Source organism: Salvia splendens, chromosome 21, assembly GCF_004379255.2.
Source record: "Salvia splendens isolate huo1 chromosome 21, SspV2, whole genome shotgun sequence".
In the NCBI taxonomy this organism is placed as follows: Eukaryota; Viridiplantae; Streptophyta; class Magnoliopsida; order Lamiales; family Lamiaceae; genus Salvia; species Salvia splendens.
This window is the reverse complement of record NC_056052.1, coordinates 22637007-22656956: the sequence shown is the minus strand read 5'-3', so window position 1 is coordinate 22656956 and position 19950 is coordinate 22637007. Positions and strand designations below refer to the sequence as shown.

Genomic DNA, 19950 nt, shown 5'->3' with positions numbered 1-19950 from the left:
GATAAGTAAGGCCATCCACAACGCTGTTCCTATACCGTTCCTATACCGTTCCTTAAACCACTATTTGAGGGCCCCACTGTACTTTTTTACTCCATTCCTTAACTAAGGAACGGAACCTGCAACCCTCCGTTCCTTAACCGTTCCTTAACCGTTCCTTAAATTACTATTCATTCTATTTCAATTTTTATTTTTATTTCCAACTAAATTAAATTAAATAAACACACTACAAACATACTTTATTAAAAAACAAACATACTTTATTAAAAAACACACAATATTAAAAAAAATTACAACTTAAACTTAAAAAAATTAAAAAAAACACACAATTCAAATCCTAAAAAAATAAAAAACACACAATAAAAAACACACAATTAAACGTGGGAAAATAAAAAAACTACTCCGCCGGCGAATCATCCTCCGGAGGCGGTCGAGGTTTAGGGGGAGGGGGAAGACCAAGTAGTCCTGCCATATGCACAATTCCGTTCCACCAGGCCGTGAATTGGGCGTACGAGAAGCGGGAAGTGTCCGCCATTGTGGCGGTTATGTACGCCACCATAAGTGTGTTCGAGCCTCCTTGTGAGCCCGATCCCGAGGCCGACTGGCTTGATTCTCCTCGGCCCTTCCTCGCTCTAGCCGCTTTCGCCGCCTTCGTCCCTTGCGGACGACGGCGCCCACGGCTAGATCCCTCGTACTCGGCGGCCGTAACCCCAACCTCCTGCGTGCCACGATCACTGGGCGCATCGGTGTCACCAGACGAGTACTGGCCGCTCGTCGTGTGCTTCGTCCGCTTTGAGGTTGATCCCGAGCTGGAGCGGACACCACCGGCCCACCTTTCCTCGTCCTTGACGAGCTGCCAAATATCAACATATTTGAACTGTACACCGGTGTCCTGGTGGAAGGCGCGCATAGCCGCCCTCAGTATGTCGGCGCCCGAAGCTCCGCTTTGGTAGTGCGCCGCTTCGGAGGAGTAGATCCCGCAGAATTTTTTGACCTGTAAATCGACTCGGCCAAAGTGAGCACGAAGCATTGTATATTTGCGCTTCCGGGCCCCTTTCGGCTTAGTCTCGTGGTAGACATCACGGACCTTTTCCCAGAAGCACTTGGCGGCTTGTTGGTTGCCGACGATGGGATCATATGAGACGGTGAGCCAGGCGGTGTACACCGCCTTTGTTTCTTCGTTGGTGTAGGGATGCCGGCCCAGATCCTCCGGCTCCTCCTCCTCATCCTCCTCGGGTGCCTCAGACGCAGCCCTGTAGCTTCCACCGCCTCGGCCTCCTCCCTGAGTGGGTTCAACGGGGATATCCTCCCGAATCTGGGACAAACCCTGGGAAAGCCGCGAGCCGGAGCCTCGAGCGTAGGCATCCACATCGAAAGTGGGTGGTTGGTACCCACCCGGCGTCGCCGACCCCTGCGTGCCCGGCGTCGATGACCCAGAACCACCAAGTGTGTTGTACATGGTCTCCCAATCGCCGAACGCGTTGAGATCCCACCCTCCGGCGCCGCCACCACCGTAATTGCCGTCGCCGGACATTTTTTGAAGAGATAGAATATGAAAATTGGAGAGAAATTGATGTTGATGTAGGAAGAATAGATGTGTAGTTGTGTATAAAATGAATGAATTAGGTGTATTTATAGAATAAGAAAATAAAAATAAAAATTAAAAAAATTAAGAAAAAGTTAAAAAAAACGGTAATGTTACCGTTTAAAAAAATTTTTTTTTTTTTAAAATTCGATTTTTATAAAAAAAAAATAATTATTGCGTCATTGCTGACGTGTCCCACTCGCGGGCCGGCGAGTGGGAAGCACGCACGCACGGGGATCGGCCACGTCGCCCAGGCGCGTGGCGGCTTGTTCCGTGCCGCGTTACGTGCCGTCGGCACCCGGCACGGAATGGGAACGGGACGGGAGCGGAATGCAGCGCCGCAACGCGTTCCGCGGCGAAACCGTTCCGGCGGAACGGCACGCGGAACGGTTTCGGCACGCGTTGCGGGTGCTCTAATGACGGACAAGGAGAACAATAGATAGAATAAAAATTGCCAAATTTATTATCGTGCACTGTGCGCGACTGAAATAGATTTTTCGATTGAAATTGATATTAAATTGCCAAATGTATCATCGTGCACCGTGCACGAGTGAAATATTTTTTCCGACTGAAATTGATATTACAAAATTTCGCGCAATCTTTCCAAAGTGTTAAATATAAATGCTAAGCACGTATAGCATACAGATAAAGCCGCGATATATCGTCATCAAACTCCGTGAAGAATTTAGGAAATGTAAAGGATAATAAAGTAAAATCAGCAATAAGATAAGAGTCGTAGTTGAGAAAGAAAAACAAAAAATCGGCAGCTGAGTACCAAAATATCGCGAGAAATAAGGCGAGTTGTCTCTGCAGATCTGCGATCAATTCTCTGCTTGTAAGTTCTCGTCTTCTCCGATTTCACTTTATCTTCATCTCTCTGTCTATCTATTATAAACTGTTTTTCGTACCGCAAAACAATGGATAGAAGCTGTGAATCGTACGATCAGCTAAAGTATGATTGGTTCATGCAATTAAGCAGCTAACAACTAAACTATGATTGGTTATGCATAATCGATTAAATATTTGTTGATACCTATATCTGAAACCTGACTAATTAAATTCGGTTGGATTGGGGAAAAACGGAGAAGATAGGGGTTAGATGGATTTTTAAGTCAGATGAATGTATAACAAGAAAAAATGTGGAGTAGTATGAAATTTTAGTATGAAGTAAGAAGCTTATTTGCTTATACAGTCATTCATTTTAACCATGTTCCTTAGTTAAACTTCTCTGTTAAGTCTGTTTTGAGAGGGTTCTTCTTCCTATATTTGATTGCGGAACGAATTATTGGTTTTGTTTACACAATTTATGCTATGGTTGAACACTTCTGCTAGTTTTGGATTATTGACATGGCATGTGACAGCTTAATGAAATCATTATATCAATTGTTCAAATTGAACTCATCTTGATTGCAGTTGCCCAAATGAGAAGTGCAATGAATGTTTATAAATTTAAGTGTGTCTAATATGAGCATTACTAGGCATTTCCTGAATACATGTGAAAATCTGATTGGATTTTATGTAGTTCCTCAGTCTATGTCTTGCCATGAAGGATGAAAGAATACGATGCTGGTCAGTAAACATGTCTTTGGAAGAACATATGATTACGTAGGCGTGTAGAGTATGAAATTTGTTTGATAGTTGTCTCGATGGTTCGGGAGAAGGATATTTGCTGGGAATATGCTGATAGGTTGGAAGGAAATAAGGTGAGATGCAAATTCTGCGACAGAATTCTTAATGGTGGAATCAGCAGGTTGAAGCATCATTTATCTAGACTTCCGAGTAAAGGTGTGAATCCGTGCACAAAAGTGAGAGATGATGTGACAGATAAGGTGAGGGAAATTCTTGCATCAAAGGAGGACAGTAAGGAAACCTTGACTGTTAAGAAGCAAATGTTACCTGAATTTAAATCTCCTCATGCTGTTAGTATTTCCACGGGGAAGCCTCTAATGTCTGTTGAAGCAGCACCTGTAACTGGTAAAGTCTTCTCATCCAGCACGACATCGGGTTCTACTTCTAGAAGTGACCATGAAAATGCTGAGAGAAGTATAGCTCTCTTCTTCTTTGAAAATAGACTGGACTTCAGCATAGCTCGTTCTTCATCTTATCAGCAGATGATTGATGCAGTAAGGAAGTGTGGTGTAGGATTTGTAGGACCATCGGCAGATACTTTGAAGACGACATGGTTGGAGAATATTAAGTCTGAAGTGAGTTTACAATCAAAAGATATTGAAAGAGAATGGGCTATGACTGGCTGCACTGTTATTGCAGAAACATGGACAGATAACAAATCAAGGGCTCTAATCAATTTCTTAGTTTCATCCCCTTCAAGAACCTTCTTCCACAAATCGGTCGATGCATCTTCGTATTATAAAAATATAAAGTACCTCTCTGATTTGTTCGACTCAATCATTCAAGATTTTGGTCCTGAGAATGTAGTTCAAGTTATCATAGATAATGAACTCAACTGCCCTGGCTTAGCAAACCATATCCTGCAGAATTATGGCTCTATTTTCGTCACCCCTTGTGCTTCACAATGCATGAATGGGATTTTGGAGGAGTTCTGTAACGTAGATTGGGTTAGTAGGTGTATTTTACAGGCACAGGCTGTTTCAAAGTATATATACAATAATTCATCAATGCTTGCCATGATGAGGATGTTTACAGGAGGACATGACATCATCAGGAGCGGCATCACTAAGTCCGTGTCCAATTTTCTCTCTTTACAATCCATGTTGAAACAGAAGTCAAGATTGAAACATATGTTCAATAGTCCGGAGTTTTCGGCAGGATCAGCTTTATCAAACAAGCCTCAGGCAGCAACATGTGTCAGCATTCTTGATGACAATGAATTTTGGAAAGCAGCAGAAGAAAGTGTTGCTGTGTCCGAGCCATTTTTGAAAGTAATGAGGGAAGTGTCGGGAGGGAAGCCTGCAGTGGGGTTCATTTATGAATTGATGACTAGGGCAAAAGAGTCGATTCGGACATACTACATTATGGATGAGATAAAATGCAAGACATTTTTGGATATTGTAGATAAGCACTGGCAGAACAACCTTCACTCTCCTTTACATTCCGCGGCAGCTTTTCTGAACCCAAGCATCCAATATAATCCAGAGATCAAATTTTTTTCAGCCATTAAGGAAGACTTTTATACAGTTCTGGAAAAGCTTCTTCCCACACCTGATCATAGGCATGATTTAACCAACCAGATTCTGCTATTTTCAAGGGGGAAGGGGATGTTTGGCTGCAACCTTGCAAAGGAGGCCATTGATAGCGTTTCGCCTGGTGAGTTATTGTGATGCGTTCTTGCATATATCACTTGCGTTCAATTTATATCTGGGGTGAGAATTTTTAAGTTTTTCAAATAATGCTTTGACTTGAGGTAGATTTTCTAGAGTTAAACATATGGTGAATGGCGTTTTGCAGGGATATGGTGGGAACAATTTGGCGATGCAGCTCCAACGCTGCAGCAGGTGGCAATTCGAGTACTGAGCCAAGTGTGCAGTACGTCGACTTCTGAGAGGCAGTGGAGCACGTTTCAACAAATCCATTCAGAGAAGCGCAACAAGATTGATAAGGAAACACTGAACGACCTACTCTACATTTATTACAACCTCAAACTAGACAAATCCTTGAAATCGAGTTCGTCGGAAGCAGATTCCCTTCAGCTGGATGACATCGACATGACTTCAGAATGGGTCGAAGAGACCGAAAATCCAAGCCCGGTTCAGTGGCTCGATCGTTTCGGTTCTGCTCTTGAAGGTGGTGATCTTAATACAAGGCACTTTAATACTTCTATATTTAGTAGCGACAATATATTTAATTTGTAATCTGGCACTTCGTATCTTATCTTATAATCCACAGTGAATTATTTTGTAGTTGTACACAAAAGATGTATCCATACAAGTTTTTATTCATCATGAACGTAATGCACTAAACTGACGTTGGATTGAAGCACGGAAAAGAAAAACAGAGGAAAGAAAATGGTCATTGCTATAAAGGGGCATACAAATGTGTATACAATCATAGAATTTCACTCTTTACAACGATAAACAATACTACATGATGCTACCTGATTTCGTATAAAACAACACTTGCAATATTCTGATATGGAGTGGTATTATTCAGGATGGAGCATTGATAAGTTGAGCCAATGCCTTGTCCGTGTCGTTGTCGTACATAATTAAGGCCTCAGCTACATTGTTCGAGGGGAATCCCATTTCCCGTAGTAGGGTAAATCCATTGGCGAATTCCTTAACCTGTGACAAGTTGAGTTATATAGGTGCTGTTTAATCATGGGTTGATAACACTATCATGGTAAGAAAGCCTATCCCATTATACATGCAACACCAAAAGAGTGATATAGTTCATAGTCGGTTTCTGCAATAACGCAGACAACAAGATATACTGATAGAACACAAGACTATGAAACGAAGAAAGAGAGATATTACCTTGGAGGGATTGTCTCCATAATTTGCAACTGCAAGCGGCACAGCCTCTCTGCTGAGACCTGCTGCTATATATTTGCTCACCACGGGATCTGCAGCCGCACCCTGAATTCAAAAGCCGATTCATTTCAGTATCACCAGCTAAGTTCAACAAGAGACACACTCTGGTTCATCCATCTGACTATGGATTGATAAATTTTACAAACTCTTAACGGGGATTGGTGAATCCTAAGCAAAGTAAATGGCGATGCCTTAGTCCACAATGATATGAAACTGGTTCATAAGCTAAGGAATAAGCAGGCACAAGCACACACATTGAAAGGGAAGTGAGTCAAAAATCGAATATGAAAAAGAACGCTAGTACAAACAAATTCATGAAAAGAGCACATACATAAGATGGCGTTGGCTGAGTTGCCTTTGGGAGAGAATTGTCGATTCCAAGCCTAGCCCAGTTGAGGTTTTCCTTAACTGCTTCCGTCAGCACATTCCTTTCAAAGTCGAAATCGAAATAGAAATTGCTGCGCGGGATTTCACCCAGATGTGGCAGCAATGGAGGCTACAACGATCAAATTAATCAATTTTCTAATCCAGGCAAATAAACGACAATTTAGAAATCTTAAGCAACAATATAATATATACGGGCGGAGTGATTCTGTATTCAGGTTTGATCGCAACCCTAATCCCGATCCCAGCTGCAAATTAGCCCCAAATCAGAATAGAAATCAATTAAACACACATATAAGGGGAAAATGAAACGGCGACATACAATTAGAAGGTGGAGGTGGCGCATGGTGAAACGGAGGGTTGCGGACATGCTGCGCGGCTGAATGAGGGTCGGCGCTGCCGATCTTAGGGTATAATAAGGACTGTTGAGCGTAGGCCGGATGAGAAGAGGAGGGAGCCCTGCCGTACGGCGGCGTGTTGGAATCATACTGGGGCGGGTTCCGTTTTCTAAAATCGTACTCCATTGTATTTCTTGGTGGAAATCAGGCGCTGTTTCTTTGTTTTATTTGGTCGAAAATCAACGCGATTCTAACTTGGAGATGAGAAACACTAGAAAGCTGACGACAAAAATGAGGAATTTATTTTTGATGCACATATTTATTCCTATGCTGTTTTATCTTATAATAATGATTAGTAGACCAATATTATTATTTTATAATTTATTTTAATCTAAGCATACAAAATATCGATATTACACTAATTTATTTTAATCTTCAGAACTTTTAAGACTCCTAGTGCAATGCAAGTATAGTAACATACGGTAAAGAAGTATGTTTTCCAATGATTTGAAGAGACAAATTAAAAAACTTTTAATTATTGGCTAAAATCAGTTTTAGTATAGTAGTAAAAATGTATGCAGTGTTTCAATCTTGAGATGTCCTGCCAAAAAAATGTGAAGACAAACTGCTCCTGGAACGCTAGGTATTTTTTGGCAAGTATGGTAGAGTTGAGGTAGAGCTAAAAGCCTAAAACGATGACAAAATCGAACATCTACTCGGATATAAATGTATGCCGAATATATGGTCATTGCAGAAAAGAGTGGATATTCATATGCGTATGGAAGGAGTATATGTTAGAGCACAACTGCTACAGAGAAACACTGTGGTTCCAAAAAGCTACTATATATGATTGTAGTATGTGAAATTTTGAACATGTAAGGGGCCAAAAAAACAAAAGAATTCCTCCTGATCTAAAATCATCGTATGTGCAATAGATTTGTCAACGCCGCTGTAAAGAATATGAGCTCTCTCTCAATCTTAAAACAAGATCATACACCTGAACACAAGGCTCCTGAAAACAAAACGACCATCATTCACTTTGCTTTGTTAATTGCTGTAATAATACTATTGAACTGGTTTTGCAGATATCGAACCTGTGGACCAAGAAGATGAGCAGCAAAACTTATTCTCGTCCACATGCTGCACATCCAGACCAATAAACCACGATCCTACGCTGATGTCATCATGTGCATATGTGCGAAGGAAAGATCTGCCAACCAAAAAATAGAGGGAGAGCTCAGGTTTGGTTCTAGCTTCCAATGGATGCTAATGAGTTCAAACAGAATTTACTTGTTAATTGATATGAACTTGGCCAGAGCCTTAGTTATCACGAACATCTCGCCTGAAGCATGGCGGAAATAACTGTTTACACAAGCAAGAAGCATTCATTAAAGAAGCCACAGATGTGCCAGTATGAAACAATACATTTGAAACTGTGTGCTGTTATATGATCGTTGAAAGCGTACTGTAATATGCTTACGTTTTCCCATCCCCAAATTTCCACCAATCTGGTTCATACCATCTTTTGCCCCTGTCAAGTTACACAAAGTGACGAGCTTATAAGTATCAATTCATGATACTATATGATATCAAGATGTACGGCCCATAGCTGCTTTCAAAATCATCACAGCATCAAAGTTTGATCACACTCACTTTTCAGAGAAAACTTCTCCTGATTTCATACACCCAATATATAAACGAGGCTTGTACACTTGAGCAGCAAGTGTATTTGCAAAGGCATCTGCAGTGAAGATATATACGTCATTCACTTCTTGTGTTCAAGATAGAATGTTTTCTAATAATAACAATTATCAAACGTATAGGGTATTTGCAAGTAATTGCACTTTAGACCTACCAATATTTACATAGACATCATCATTGACTTTTGCATAATAGCGTGCATCCCAATGTTCGGCAGCTTGAGCAAAGAATAACTTTGTCTTGTTTGGTAGTTCCTCAGGGGCTTCCACATGGTTATCCTGATTAAAAATTTGCTAGAGGAATTAATAACTATAGCGTAAGAGTGAGAGTCTGTTGACAGTGGCCACATTTCACGTAAAAAAATGACTCGTGTAATTTTCCCTATACCATGATTGCTGAACAACTGCCAGAGAATATATGTGCAGCAAGTGCCCCAAACAGTTCACAAAGTAGTAATAACAACTTTTAAGCAGCACTGCATTAATTACAAGACTATAACAATTTAAAAATACTAACATGGAGTCAAATGACTTACAAGGATTAAAATATCATTTGCTAGTACGTTTTCGTTATCAATGCCCCTATCCAAGCTGTCTCCTCGATTGGAACTGCAAATTACGAGAATATCGAATAGATACTACCTCAGCAGTTTGCTATATGTAGGACCTGTGGAAGGGGGGACAGAGGAGAGAGCAGGAAAAGCATACCTTCTGCCGATGACAAAACGGATAACAATGCCTTTCTGTTCCTCCATCTTTTTCAAAGTTGTACCTGTGAAGAAGAAACATATGAGTTAGATGTGATCATTCTGATAAATAACTAGAAAACGTGAAGAAAACTTTAAAAAGCATGGATAAATATCGAAGTGTATCCCAGAATACAAGAAAGCAGTTCACATGAGCAATCCCATTCAAGGTACGACCAGTCAACAATTGGTGTAAAGCTAATCATATACCTGTGCCCATCCATGCCTTCCTTATAGCATCTCTGTTGCTCTTACGACCAAATCCTGTAAGTATTCCAACCACTACGAGCGGCCTCCTCATAGGGCTTTTAACAGTTTCAGACAAAAGCTTTGAAACAAAACCTTCCTGTTTAGCAGCTGCAAGTTCCATCTCCAAGCCTGACAATATCTTCTGCTGTTCCCTGCAAGTGAGTTTTGATTATTGCTGCATTCACAACCATTCTAACATCAAAGCACTGCACATAGAAAGAAAAGGAAACAAGTAAATGTAACCTGCATTCAATGATTTTCCATGAATCAGCAACTGACAGCACAGATTTTCCCTGAGTATAAAAGAGACATTAGAAATTATCCATGGGTAGGAACAAGATGTTGCAGCTCATTGCATAATTGAGCACAATAAACATATCAGGGTATTGACCACATTTTACAAATTTAAAGCATGTATACCAAACAGATCGAAGCCAATGCCATGTATCGTGATAATTTCATGAAACATTATTGAGAGACAATTTGTAAGTTCATAAGCCAGTTTGCATCATGTCAGACAATTTTTTTCTTTAGTACAATAGCAACATAAGATGTTCCAAAAGACAATACTTCCATCACTTTGATGAAAAATTATTGAGAGACAATGACAGACATCTGGAAGCAAATTCAGCCATAAAGATACTGCTTAAATAGGGCAGCTAATATGAAACTTGTCATAAAATAATAAATCCAAAAAGCAAATGTAAATCCAAAATTACCTAAACTAGCAGTAGATTAATGAATGAACTAGAACAAAAGGGAATATGTAGATAACACACAAAAGATCGAACATATGCAATGAACTGAGCACAAATGAAGGATCAAAAAAGGTCACTGATTTCTCGATTACTCAAACCAGTCAAAGCAGTAAATCTCAAGGTAAAAAAACATTCTCAATACCTGACCAGTAATTCTATCAAGCTCCTTAGCTAAATAAACTCTGTTCTCTGCGTCCTGCCACAATCTGCCACACCCAATTCCACACATCAAACTACATTTTAACTTTCCTTCTTTCCTATTCTAATGATGATAATAAACAATTCGGTATTCAGTTGATATAATGCAGCTCCAGCTTCAAAAACCGCAGGTTATATAAGTATTTTGTCTTTTTAACTTATTTCCCCTTAAATCAAACAATTCAATCTACGTTCAATAACTAGAAAATATAATCATAGGAACATGTTTGCATACTTTCTCCGCACTCAAATTTACATGTGATTAAGTACAATTTCTGGCTTCTAGCTTCAAATACCAATGTGTCATAAGCATTCGCATCTTATCACCAGTAACATGATACTGTCAACTAATTAAGCCCCATCAGCTACAAAATAATCAACTCAACCACCCAAAACATAATAAGCGCATTTTCGTAACTGCTACAAACAAAAAATAGTATAAATATATAAAACCACACAACCAAGACTCACCGTCCGGCGACATATAGAGAAGCAAAAGCTGAAAACATTGAGAACAAGAGAATCGAAATTCGGGATCGAATCACCATCCCCGTGAATCGCACACCCGACTCCTTTTTCTGCATTTGCTTTGCTTCTCAACTCACTTCCAATTCAATCCAGTTACTGAGTCTAATTCAGCCGATCCGAGTGTTTACAATCGAAATGGAAATTAGCAATCAGCAATAACACTCCTTTGAATCGGTGTTCCGATTCAACAGAAGTAGAATAGTATTTTGAAAATGAAGTGTAGAGAGAGAACGCGATCGATTAGGCCAATTTGGAGTGTGGATTTCAGTGCCAAACAATAAAGAAGATCAAATTTATTTTTCTGGTAAGACTTTTTTCATTAGATTTAGAAAAGCTTACCGCAACGTTCCTATTTACTGCTTCGAGATTACGGTTTTAGCTAATTGTTTTTTATTTATTGGGCTCGAATTAGAAAAGGTCCAAAATAAATGGACTGTGCAAAGAGGCTCAAAGAAGCCCAATATAAGAAATAAATGGAATTATCGAAAGGAATAAGTGTAAATTTTTTCTAGCTATACTGTCTTCCTTCGTATTCAATTGTTAGCATGTATTCCCTCCTCTCCTTGTTAATAGAGGTGTTTTTTTAACACAAAAAAAATTAAGAAATACATATTTATTATATTAAGTGGACGTAATAAAGTATGAGAGAAAATAAAAAGAAAAATATAGAGTGGAGAAATTAAGAGATTTTTTTTTTTATTTTTTGCCAAAAATAAAAATCTATCCTAATCTAAAGTGCAAGTTTGATGAAAAAACTTTGATACCCTTTTTTGAGGGAAAATAAAAAGATGAAGTGTCTTTTATCTAGAAATATTTTTTAAAGGCAAAAACAATTAGACAAATAATGGTCCAATAAAACGCTAAAACACATTGAATAATGCACTACCATTATTTTTTTATATAATTAAGTTAATAAATTTATATATTAATTAGCCTTATATTTGGGTTAAAATTGGAATTGTGCTAGAGAGTTTAGTTTGTCTTCCAGTTATTTAAGTTAAAATTGAGATTTAATCCTTTATTGCAATACTTTTTTCCGAATTAATTCACGAGCTAAACGAACAAATATGTAATGTTTACAATTTTCATCCTATATTTACTCAATTAAAGTTTTAATTCTTATATATTAATTTGCCTCTAATTAATTAAAAAATACTACTAAGTTTATAGATTAAACTACGGAATAAGATGAAATTATATATATTTAAAATTAAATCTAACTTACAAAGTTTGTACTTCTTGACATAAAGAGTAGTGTAAATTGTCACATTATTCAAAACAAACAAGATGCATAAAATATTATCGTTGTTTTAAGTGATACTGTACTTTTTATACGTATATGCGGCGTGAGGTAAGAAATTTATTTCTTTTCAGTATAAAAAATTCATTTAGTCTTTGGTCATGTATATCAAGTTATGCTATGTTCTGAAATTAAACAGAAGAAATAAATAGTCAACTAAAATGTGATTATTGGGCAATACGAATTTTCTATCTTGACTTCTCAAAGAAGTTTTAAATTTTTATGATTTACATTATTCATATATTTAATGTGGGTATGTTTAATATTCCATATATGTTTTTCAATTTTTTTTTTCAAAATTAAGCTATTAAATTTATATATTAATTTACCTTTTATTTGGATTAATGACGTGCATAACACTGTCAATAAACATTTTTACTCACACATATTTTCTTTATTTTATATCTTATTCTAATCAACTCATATTGTTTGATCATTAGTCACACATCTTCTTTTTGTCATTAATTTTATTGTTTTTACTCCACTTAGATTATAAATTAGAATTGCATAATTGTTTCATTCATTAGGGAATAGTAAATTCTTCATTTAGAGTAAGACAAGATAAGTACATTTCTATTTTTTTAAATCATCACATTGCTTTTTTGAATTCTTATTTTTTATATATTTATTATATTTTGAATTCATTATGCGAAACTCTTATGTCCCGTGCATAGCTCGGGTGTAAATACTAGTGAGTCGGAACAATGACTGCGGAGAATAATAAGTATTCAAGAATGAGTTAAGACAGTCAATGATTTTGCTACAAAATTTATCCAAATATACGTTTCATGGTGGTAATAATTGTAACGGAAAAATAATATTGATCAATGGTTACTGATACTATGTAGATTGTAGAATAAGAATAAAAACTCCTGTTAAACATTTGATAAATCCCTTTTTCTGGATAAATATTTTATAAGCTAACGTGAGTGTGGAGAAATAAATGTCATTTCTAGTTGAGGGTTTTTTCAAAAAATGTCAATTTTGGTTTAGGGGATGTTTGGTTACACAAGGTTAAAATATATTGATATTATCCGAGATTGAATTGACACGAAAATTATTTTTTCCATAGGAGGCCAAGATCCCTAAGGCATGTAATCGAGTAGTAGAATATGTAGAAGTTGCACTTCATTTTGATGTCATAACTTTGAGTAAACGATGCATATTGAATCTGAGGCTTCACAACATATTGTATAACATGAATATATCCATAACCCTGATGAAAATTGGTACATGATTTATCAGAAATCCATGCTATTTTTTTAAGATGGATATTCACCACTCACAAATTATGATGATTAAGAGAAATATATTCGTGCCGTCACGGTCCTCCCAGTATGGCATTTTCAATATCTTCCCTACTGAGGGCATAGCTGAATCGTCTTTCGACATCTTTCTCGAGATTTCCTGCTCCACTCTTCAGGTACCTGCACAGCAAACGTGTCCAGCGATATTACATAACATTGCGAATCTCTCTGAGATTTTAAACAACTGAAGAAGTACCCTTTAAGCTAAGTTGTGCAACTCTGGAAACCCACAGCTTGATTGAAGAAGCCAACATGTGTGCTTATGAATAAGTGAGTACTTATTTAACAAACAAAGAGATATCATTACCAGAAAAATTATTCCAAAAAGCATTATCTCCACTAGTTTAACATGATCAAGTGGATGCAGATAGATCATAGATGTCCAACAAGCACTTTTTTCCATGACCAACACAAGTGAAAGCATATAATGTTTCCTTAGGTCAAATCTAAGGGACTGAATTCGGATAAGTGTGACTCTGCTAAAGCTTGTGGTAAAACCATATTAGTATATAAACCTTCCTATCTTGCAGTAGCAATCGTAAAATTGTTTGGGATTTTTAGTTGTGTATTGAAATATATACATATATTTCAAGTGCATCATCACTGTGGGAGATGATAGTCAATCCAAATGAAGAGATGATTGAAGAACTAAAGATGATTAATATCCAAAATCCAAATGGACTACATAATAATAAATTAAATTGGAAAGAAATACCGATACAAATAACCCAAGCACATGAAACAAACGTAGACAAGAAGACAAAGAAGACATTAACTTTGCAAAGATAGTAAGATACACAACATCTAACATCTAGTTATGGCATAGAACAATAAAAAATTATAGCTATGACATAGATCAATGAAAAAGTTTCCTGTGTTAGTCAAGCAACTAGATTTTTAAGTACTTGACCAGCAATCTCGGTAGATTTGCCTACAATCAGCTTCACACACAACAGCATAGCATGAGCCAGAAGTTAAAGCCTTCTTATAAAGTTAACCAATCAATGAAACTTATCTCAAGATAAACAAACAAAACACCGATATGGCCGACTCCTGTAAAAAGTACTACCTAGAATTACAGAAATGCCTAACACTACTGTGGTAGAAAGAGGAGTATGATATATGAAATGTTCGTCAGCCTAACACTACCATGGTAGAAAGAGGAGTATAATATATGAAATATTTGTCAGCTTAACTGGAGACTATATGATCTTCCCTACTTTTCCTATTCACGCAAATGACTAACACAACCTTGCATTTACGTTTTAATAGAGAACGAAGTTAGAGCTGTATACAATTGAAATCAAATCAACCCGAACTCTTTTGCAAGAAATCAAAATGAGATGGAACTCTATTGTAAAGAACCTAACATCAAGTCTTGCAATTTATCTCCAAATTTATGTAGTGACAGACTTAATCATTTCATCCACCGAATTCTCCAAAGTATGGTGTGTTTATATAATTCTTTTAACTCCCAATTATTATTTCCTACTTATTAAGTTTTCAATAAAATTCTACGGAGGAATCTCCCTAGTTCCATACACGGACTAAATACTTATTTCACTTCCTCTTGGTTTATTCAAACAAATATGCCCTTTAATCAAAGAAGTCAAACAAAATAATATTATGCATACATAATCACATCATAAACTCAATCACTTGATTAATATCCAGAGATATACAATGATGAAGTTACTAATTTAAACCACCTTCATTTCCAAAACACACCGATTTACTTTAACTACTTAGAGAAAGAAACAGAGCACAAACCACCAATTTCAGTTGCATGGCAATCAAACAGATAATACTCAGCAAACACATTCCAGAAGAACAAAAAAGCAATCTTTGAAAGCACAAACCTTATGTACAAATCAGTGACATCAAGCGAGAGCTGCGCATGCCAATCAGGCTTCTCCACAAACCAAACAGCTCTATCATCTCTGCTCTGGTAAAACCCCAAACTTCTGAGCCACGCCTCTACGCACGGCAAACTGTGAGAATACAACGCTTTCTTTTTCTCCGGCAATTTCTGCAGCCATTCGTCCTCCGCTTCTGCAACATCAGCCTCTTCTTCCGACGATTTTCTTCGGAAAACGGCCCTTCTAGAAATGGACACTGACGAGGATAAATCTGGGCGAGGCCGGAATTCTCTTAAAATCGAAGAGCTTGTCGGTGAAAATGATCTTCGGCTAGAGAGTGGTGGATGCGAGAGAATTGAAATTTTGAAAGCAGAAAGTGAGGGCATTTTTTTCTATTTTTGGGCTCTTTCCCTTTTCTGGTTATTATGGAGTAACTGATTGTTCTGGAGAAGAAGATGAAGATAGGGTTTAGTACGTCGTCGTTTTACCTTTCCCAAAGTCGAAACTGCCCCTAAAAAGATTAGAAAACATTTTGAAAATTCGCCCGCCTCTGAAAATTGTTTTTCCCGCCCGCAGCCGCAGCATAGATACCGTGGGATTTATCAAGTTTTCTCCTTTCGCTTGATCTTGATGCCGAAATACTTCACCTCCGGCGCACGTTAGTCTTATCCACCGTCAATGGCTAATCGGCAGTCACTGGATTTTTCCAAAACTCAACGTGTAGTCCTCCTCATTGACCTAGATCCAATTCTCACGCTCCAAAACCCTTCCCCCTACTTCTCCGCAGTCATATCCGCGGCAAATCGCCTCCTCCGATTTCCTCCGCTCGCAGCCACCCTCTCCGCCTTCAAACTCTTCTTCTCCTCCCTCTCTCCGCTGCGTTGTGCCGCAGCTCTCCCCCGCGATCTCTCTACACATTCCCTATCCTTCAATCTCCCCCAAGAGACTCTCGGATCCCTCTCCACAACGTTAAATTGCATATCTAGCTCCGATCTGCCGAATTCAGCGTGCTGCCCTCGCGCTTCGAATGCCGCCAGCTCGCTGCTTCAATTGGTTCACGACTACGCGTGGGAGAGCGAGCAGGATAAGCTCTCAGGTGATGGTGATTTTCCAGATGGAGGTTTTGTGAAAATTCCTTCTAATTTAGTTGTTCTGTTTTCGCCTATTGGCCAATCTGTTAATTCATTGGTTGATTATCTGGGAATGCGTGAGTTTAATGATGCATTTTGCGCTGTTCGAGAAGCATTTTCTGTTAGGGATATTCATCTGAGCTGGGTTGACGTTAAGATTGAAACTGATGAGATTGATGAGAAGAAAAATGGGTGTGGGGAAAATTTAGTGACGATAAGGGATGGGATCAGGAAAACTGGATGGGGTTTTTGTTCTAGCGATTTCATTGTCTTGTGCTCGGTTTTGTTGCCTCTTGGGCTGATCTATCCCCAAATTGGGTTGTCGTTCGACTTTGCTGATTTTGGTGGTATTCGTAGAAGAAAATATAGTGGAGAACTGAATCTTGAGATATTGGATGTGAAAGGGAAGCCTTTAGAATGTAAGTTCTGTGATCTCGAGCTTGTGATCCTAAAGACTCTGTCTTGTACTATTGAAACTGATGACATTTTTAATGGAGCGGAATCTAGAGATTCACATAGTTTCTTCAGCCGAAACGCATTTTGGGCTCAATTTGGCGAGGAAACAATGAAGCTACATGTTAAGAGTGTTCATAGCTATAATGTGCAGGAGAATACCGGAGGCACGTCAGATATCATTTTGGTGGGTGAGTGTTTCCAGGAGTCGCAAAAGGACAAGAAGAAGAGTGGTGCTGACCTTTTCTCAGACAGGGTTCTTGAGATTCTGCACGAAGAAATGGGCGGATTGACTTGCAGGGATCAGTTTCCCACTTGGCAAATGTTTTTGAGTTTTCTTCATATGAATGGTTACTGGGCATCAATTTCCCTCTCGAGTAGCAAGGGAGATATGTTAGTGGGCAGTCTCAAGCCTTTGACAGCTCATTTGGCTGTCCTCCACATCTCAGATGCTGGTTCTCTAAGAGGTAGAAGTGGATTTGATGGTGCCAGTCTTGATTTCTGCATTGAGGAAATGATCGACTCAAACACATGTTCAGGATCCCAAACTGATGCCTCAACGTCTGGTAACTGTAAACAGCATGTAGATGGAAAAAGGAAAAGGGGCCAAAGGCATCTCTACCAGGAGATGACATGGAGTTCTTTCCGCAAAGCAGCTTTTGAAGGATCAAATTTTGACTTGTTTGAGCTTTATACTGCCAGGTATTTGGAAAAATCCAAGAAGCTTAAGTTCCTTAAATGCTGGATGAAACATATTAGCAAAGTTGAAGAATCTTTCTTGAAAATATTGCCGGTAATCAATTCCATGGGGGAAACATCTGGTTTTAATGTATTATCGTCCAAGTGTTCTCCAGTGCAAGAGGAAGTTGTGCCTGTTTCGAAAGTAGAGACTCAAGATGCATTTTTGAACATTCTCTCTAAAAGAATCCGTCATGGCCTGGAGTCGGGTATGGACTTGCAGAAGCTGGCAGAGCGAGTTGTCAAATTCTCCATTCATTGGCTGAATAAGAAGCGTGAGAGTGAAGTTAACACTGAAGCTCAACCAAGGGAAGCAACTTCAGATGATCCTAAGAATGAGGATGTAGTTGAGAAGTTAATTAAACTCCTACTTAGATCACCTAAGGAAATGAAGGAGGTGCACCAGAATCCAAGTTCCTCTCTATCATCGGAAGCTATAGTTCGAGAGTATCCTTTCTGTGCGTTTATTTTGTTGAGTCAGTTTACTTCAGCTTTTCTTTTCGAATAGAAATTATTAGCCCTTAGTTTTCCCTTGACCTGCACAAGATATGAGCTGCAGATTCTGCTTCGAATGGAGATTCTTTTGTCAGATGTTGCAGCACTGATGAGAGAATCGAGCAAAAAGAAGCTACTGAAGCAGATATGTTCCCAGTTAGAGATCATTCAATTCCTCGTGGCAGGTGGGATTCACGGTCATATTAGCTTATACGATTATGTTGAGCATACTATAAGAGCAAGGTAAACACTCTTCTTTAATCAACAATTGGTCCGTGTAGATATGTATGCATTTAGCTTTTTTTTTTCTTCTAAATGTAGCTATGCATAAAAAAGGAAAAGATGCAGAACTCAAGTAAAGTTACTTGAAAGTAGAAGCAATAAAGCATTTCGGTTTAATCCTTCTTATGCTCTTATGGTTACTTGTATTATTAGCTTGGTGAGTGAGTGTCGTTCCCCTTTTGTAGTCTTCTATGCTATGAATTGACTCCTGCGTCAAGAAATACTATGAAACAGCTTTTTATTAATTTTATAGTAAGCTTTTGATCTTCAGATCATTCCTGGATGATATCCAGCATAAAGTGAGGTACTGGTTATCAATATTACACCTGAATAAACAGGGAGGGAGTAGTAACGGAGTATCATTGGAATTCTAACACCCATATTTGCTCCAGGTATTCAGACAAGCTCGAAGATGTTGTGAAAGACATATACGCCGAAATGGACTTGCTGCCATTTGGTGAGGAAGATGAAGCTCCGAGCCTCCTGTTCAACAGTGAGGATAGCAGTCAATCATGGCGAGATAAGCACGATAGAAATAACAAAGGCGAGGCCAACAACCTCAACCATTCAGTCTCTGCTGAAGGAGAGTCCTCACGGCCTCTCACAAGTATGCACACTAGTCTACAAGAGAGTGGAATAGATGATTATGCACGCAGCCTTAATGAAGCTCGTGAGAGAAGGGAGAGGGCTCGTAGATCTGCACCCTTCGTTAGCAAGGCTCTTGATCTGCAGAGAGTCTGGGCACCTAAGCAACAACCCAAAGCGACGAAATGTAAGTATGATCCTCGTCCCAGCAAATCAAAACGGAAGGATAAGCATACTCGCAGCTATAGTGTGGTTTGTGAAACTCCAATGACAGGAAATAAACGAGTTTGCTCTGGAGCTGGAACCTATGATCTTGGCAACTCTTCATTCTCTACTGTTTCCAAGGCTTTGTTTCAAGACAACTGATGATTATTCCATTCAATTGTACAAACTAATGGCCAATAAGTTGGTGAAAAACATTTGTTTTCATTACTTTCATGTATATCTCATATATTTGCATAGTTTAATTAAGATGTATTCAGCAAATGAACGATGTAACTGATGTATTAATACTTCATACTTTTCACACCTTGTATCAAAATATCGTGGTGCTGTCACATTGTTTGTCTCAACTATCAAGCCTCTTTATTCTTGGAAGAATGCACTATTGCAAGTCTCCTGGTCAAGTAAGAGTTCATTTCAAATCTATTTTATTGGAGCATGAATATACTTGAATTAACAATTTGATGGTAACATCCCAACTAGACCCAATATACAATGAAAAAAAATTATTGGAATGTTCGATTCGCAGTAAATGACAATGACAAGTAACAACAATCAAATACTATTATAGATATGGATAACAAAGAA

General features: G+C 38.4%; 5 protein-coding genes across 7 annotated transcripts; 2 read left to right on the top strand and 3 right to left on the bottom strand.

Moving 5' to 3' along the window:
- The first annotated feature begins 2230 nt into the window (after nt 1–2230).
- On the top strand, nt 2231–5536 carry LOC121784656. Of its 2 annotated transcripts, none has more exons than XM_042182852.1 (3): nt 2231–2417; nt 3113–4867; nt 5009–5536. In XM_042182852.1, the coding sequence occupies exons 2-3, from the start codon at nt 3229–3231 to the stop codon at nt 5410–5412; spliced, it is 2043 nt and encodes a 680-aa protein (XP_042038786.1). In that variant the 5' UTR covers nt 2231–2417; nt 3113–3228; the 3' UTR covers nt 5413–5536. The 2 variants fall into 2 exon arrangements, with proteins under 2 accessions (XP_042038786.1, XP_042038785.1); XM_042182851.1 differs by having other exon boundaries at nt 3105–4867.
- A 9-nt stretch (nt 5537–5545) lies between these two features.
- On the bottom strand, nt 5546–7116 carry LOC121784657. Its single transcript, XM_042182853.1, has 5 exons — nt 6797–7116; nt 6670–6722; nt 6422–6586; nt 6034–6135; nt 5546–5841 (listed from the first exon to the last, which is right to left on the bottom strand). Exons 1-5 carry the CDS (start codon nt 6996–6998, stop codon nt 5707–5709), a joined length of 657 nt encoding a protein of 218 aa, XP_042038787.1. The 5' UTR covers nt 6999–7116; the 3' UTR covers nt 5546–5706.
- A 419-nt stretch (nt 7117–7535) lies between these two features.
- LOC121784655 (hydroxyproline O-galactosyltransferase HPGT1-like) lies at nt 7536–11318 on the bottom strand. The gene is made up of 12 exons (XM_042182850.1): nt 10935–11318; nt 10408–10471; nt 9751–9800; nt 9469–9659; nt 9221–9284; nt 9049–9121; nt 8668–8791; nt 8466–8553; nt 8293–8343; nt 8103–8174; nt 7907–8022; nt 7536–7824 (listed from the first exon to the last, which is right to left on the bottom strand). The coding sequence occupies exons 1-12, from the start codon at nt 11045–11047 to the stop codon at nt 7802–7804; spliced, it is 1029 nt and encodes a 342-aa protein (XP_042038784.1). The 5' UTR covers nt 11048–11318; the 3' UTR covers nt 7536–7801.
- A 2132-nt stretch (nt 11319–13450) lies between these two features.
- On the bottom strand, nt 13451–15996 carry LOC121784863. Its single transcript, XM_042183119.1, has 2 exons — nt 15458–15996; nt 13451–13718 (listed from the first exon to the last, which is right to left on the bottom strand). Exons 1-2 carry the CDS (start codon nt 15841–15843, stop codon nt 13613–13615), a joined length of 492 nt encoding a protein of 163 aa, XP_042039053.1. The 5' UTR covers nt 15844–15996; the 3' UTR covers nt 13451–13612.
- Nucleotides 15997–16135: 139 nt separating this feature from the next.
- On the top strand, nt 16136–19681 carry LOC121784861. Of its 2 annotated transcripts, none has more exons than XM_042183116.1 (3): nt 16136–18225; nt 18325–18516; nt 18948–19681. In XM_042183116.1, exons 1-3 carry the CDS (start codon nt 16136–16138, stop codon nt 19504–19506), a joined length of 2841 nt encoding a protein of 946 aa, XP_042039050.1. In that variant the 3' UTR covers nt 19507–19681. The 2 variants fall into 2 exon arrangements, with proteins under 2 accessions (XP_042039050.1, XP_042039052.1); XM_042183118.1 differs by having other exon boundaries at nt 18325–18458; nt 18948–19126.
- The last annotated feature ends 269 nt before the right edge of the window (nt 19682–19950 follow it).

Bases quoted from the DNA above. Each gene is read 5' to 3' on its own strand.
- LOC121784655 (XM_042182850.1), bottom strand. From the start codon at position 11,047: ATGCAGAAAAAGGAGTCGGGTGTGCGATTCACGGGGATGGTGATTCGA. The intron at 10,472-10,934 runs GTGAGTCTTGGT...TGGGTGTGGCAG, and splicing joins TCTCTATATGTCGCCGGACG to ATTGTGGCAGGACGCAGAGA. The intron at 7,825-7,906 runs GTTCGATATCTG...TTTTGTTTTCAG, and splicing joins CTCATCTTCTTGGTCCACAG to GAGCCTTGTGTTCAGGTGTA.
- LOC121784863 (XM_042183119.1), bottom strand. From the start codon at position 15,843: ATGCCCTCACTTTCTGCTTTCAAAATTTCAATTCTCTCGCATCCACCA. The intron at 13,719-15,457 runs GTTTGTGCTTTC...TTTGCTGTGCAG, and splicing joins GTCACTGATTTGTACATAAG to GTACCTGAAGAGTGGAGCAG.
- LOC121784861 (XM_042183116.1), top strand. From the start codon at position 16,136: ATGGCTAATCGGCAGTCACTGGATTTTTCCAAAACTCAACGTGTAGTC. The intron at 18,226-18,324 runs GTATCCTTTCTG...GACCTGCACAAG, and splicing joins TCGGAAGCTATAGTTCGAGA to ATATGAGCTGCAGATTCTGC. The intron at 18,517-18,947 runs GTAAACACTCTT...TATTTGCTCCAG, and splicing joins GAGCATACTATAAGAGCAAG to GTATTCAGACAAGCTCGAAG.
- LOC121784656 (XM_042182852.1), top strand. From the start codon at position 3,229: ATGGTTCGGGAGAAGGATATTTGCTGGGAATATGCTGATAGGTTGGAA. The intron at 4,868-5,008 runs GTGAGTTATTGT...GGCGTTTTGCAG, and splicing joins CATTGATAGCGTTTCGCCTG to GGATATGGTGGGAACAATTT.
- LOC121784657 (XM_042182853.1), bottom strand. From the start codon at position 6,998: ATGGAGTACGATTTTAGAAAACGGAACCCGCCCCAGTATGATTCCAAC. The intron at 6,587-6,669 runs GTATATATTATA...TGATCGTTGTAG, and splicing joins AATACAGAATCACTCCGCCC to CCTCCATTGCTGCCACATCT. The intron at 5,842-6,033 runs GTAATATCTCTC...AACTTGTCACAG, and splicing joins ATGGAGACAATCCCTCCAAG to GTTAAGGAATTCGCCAATGG.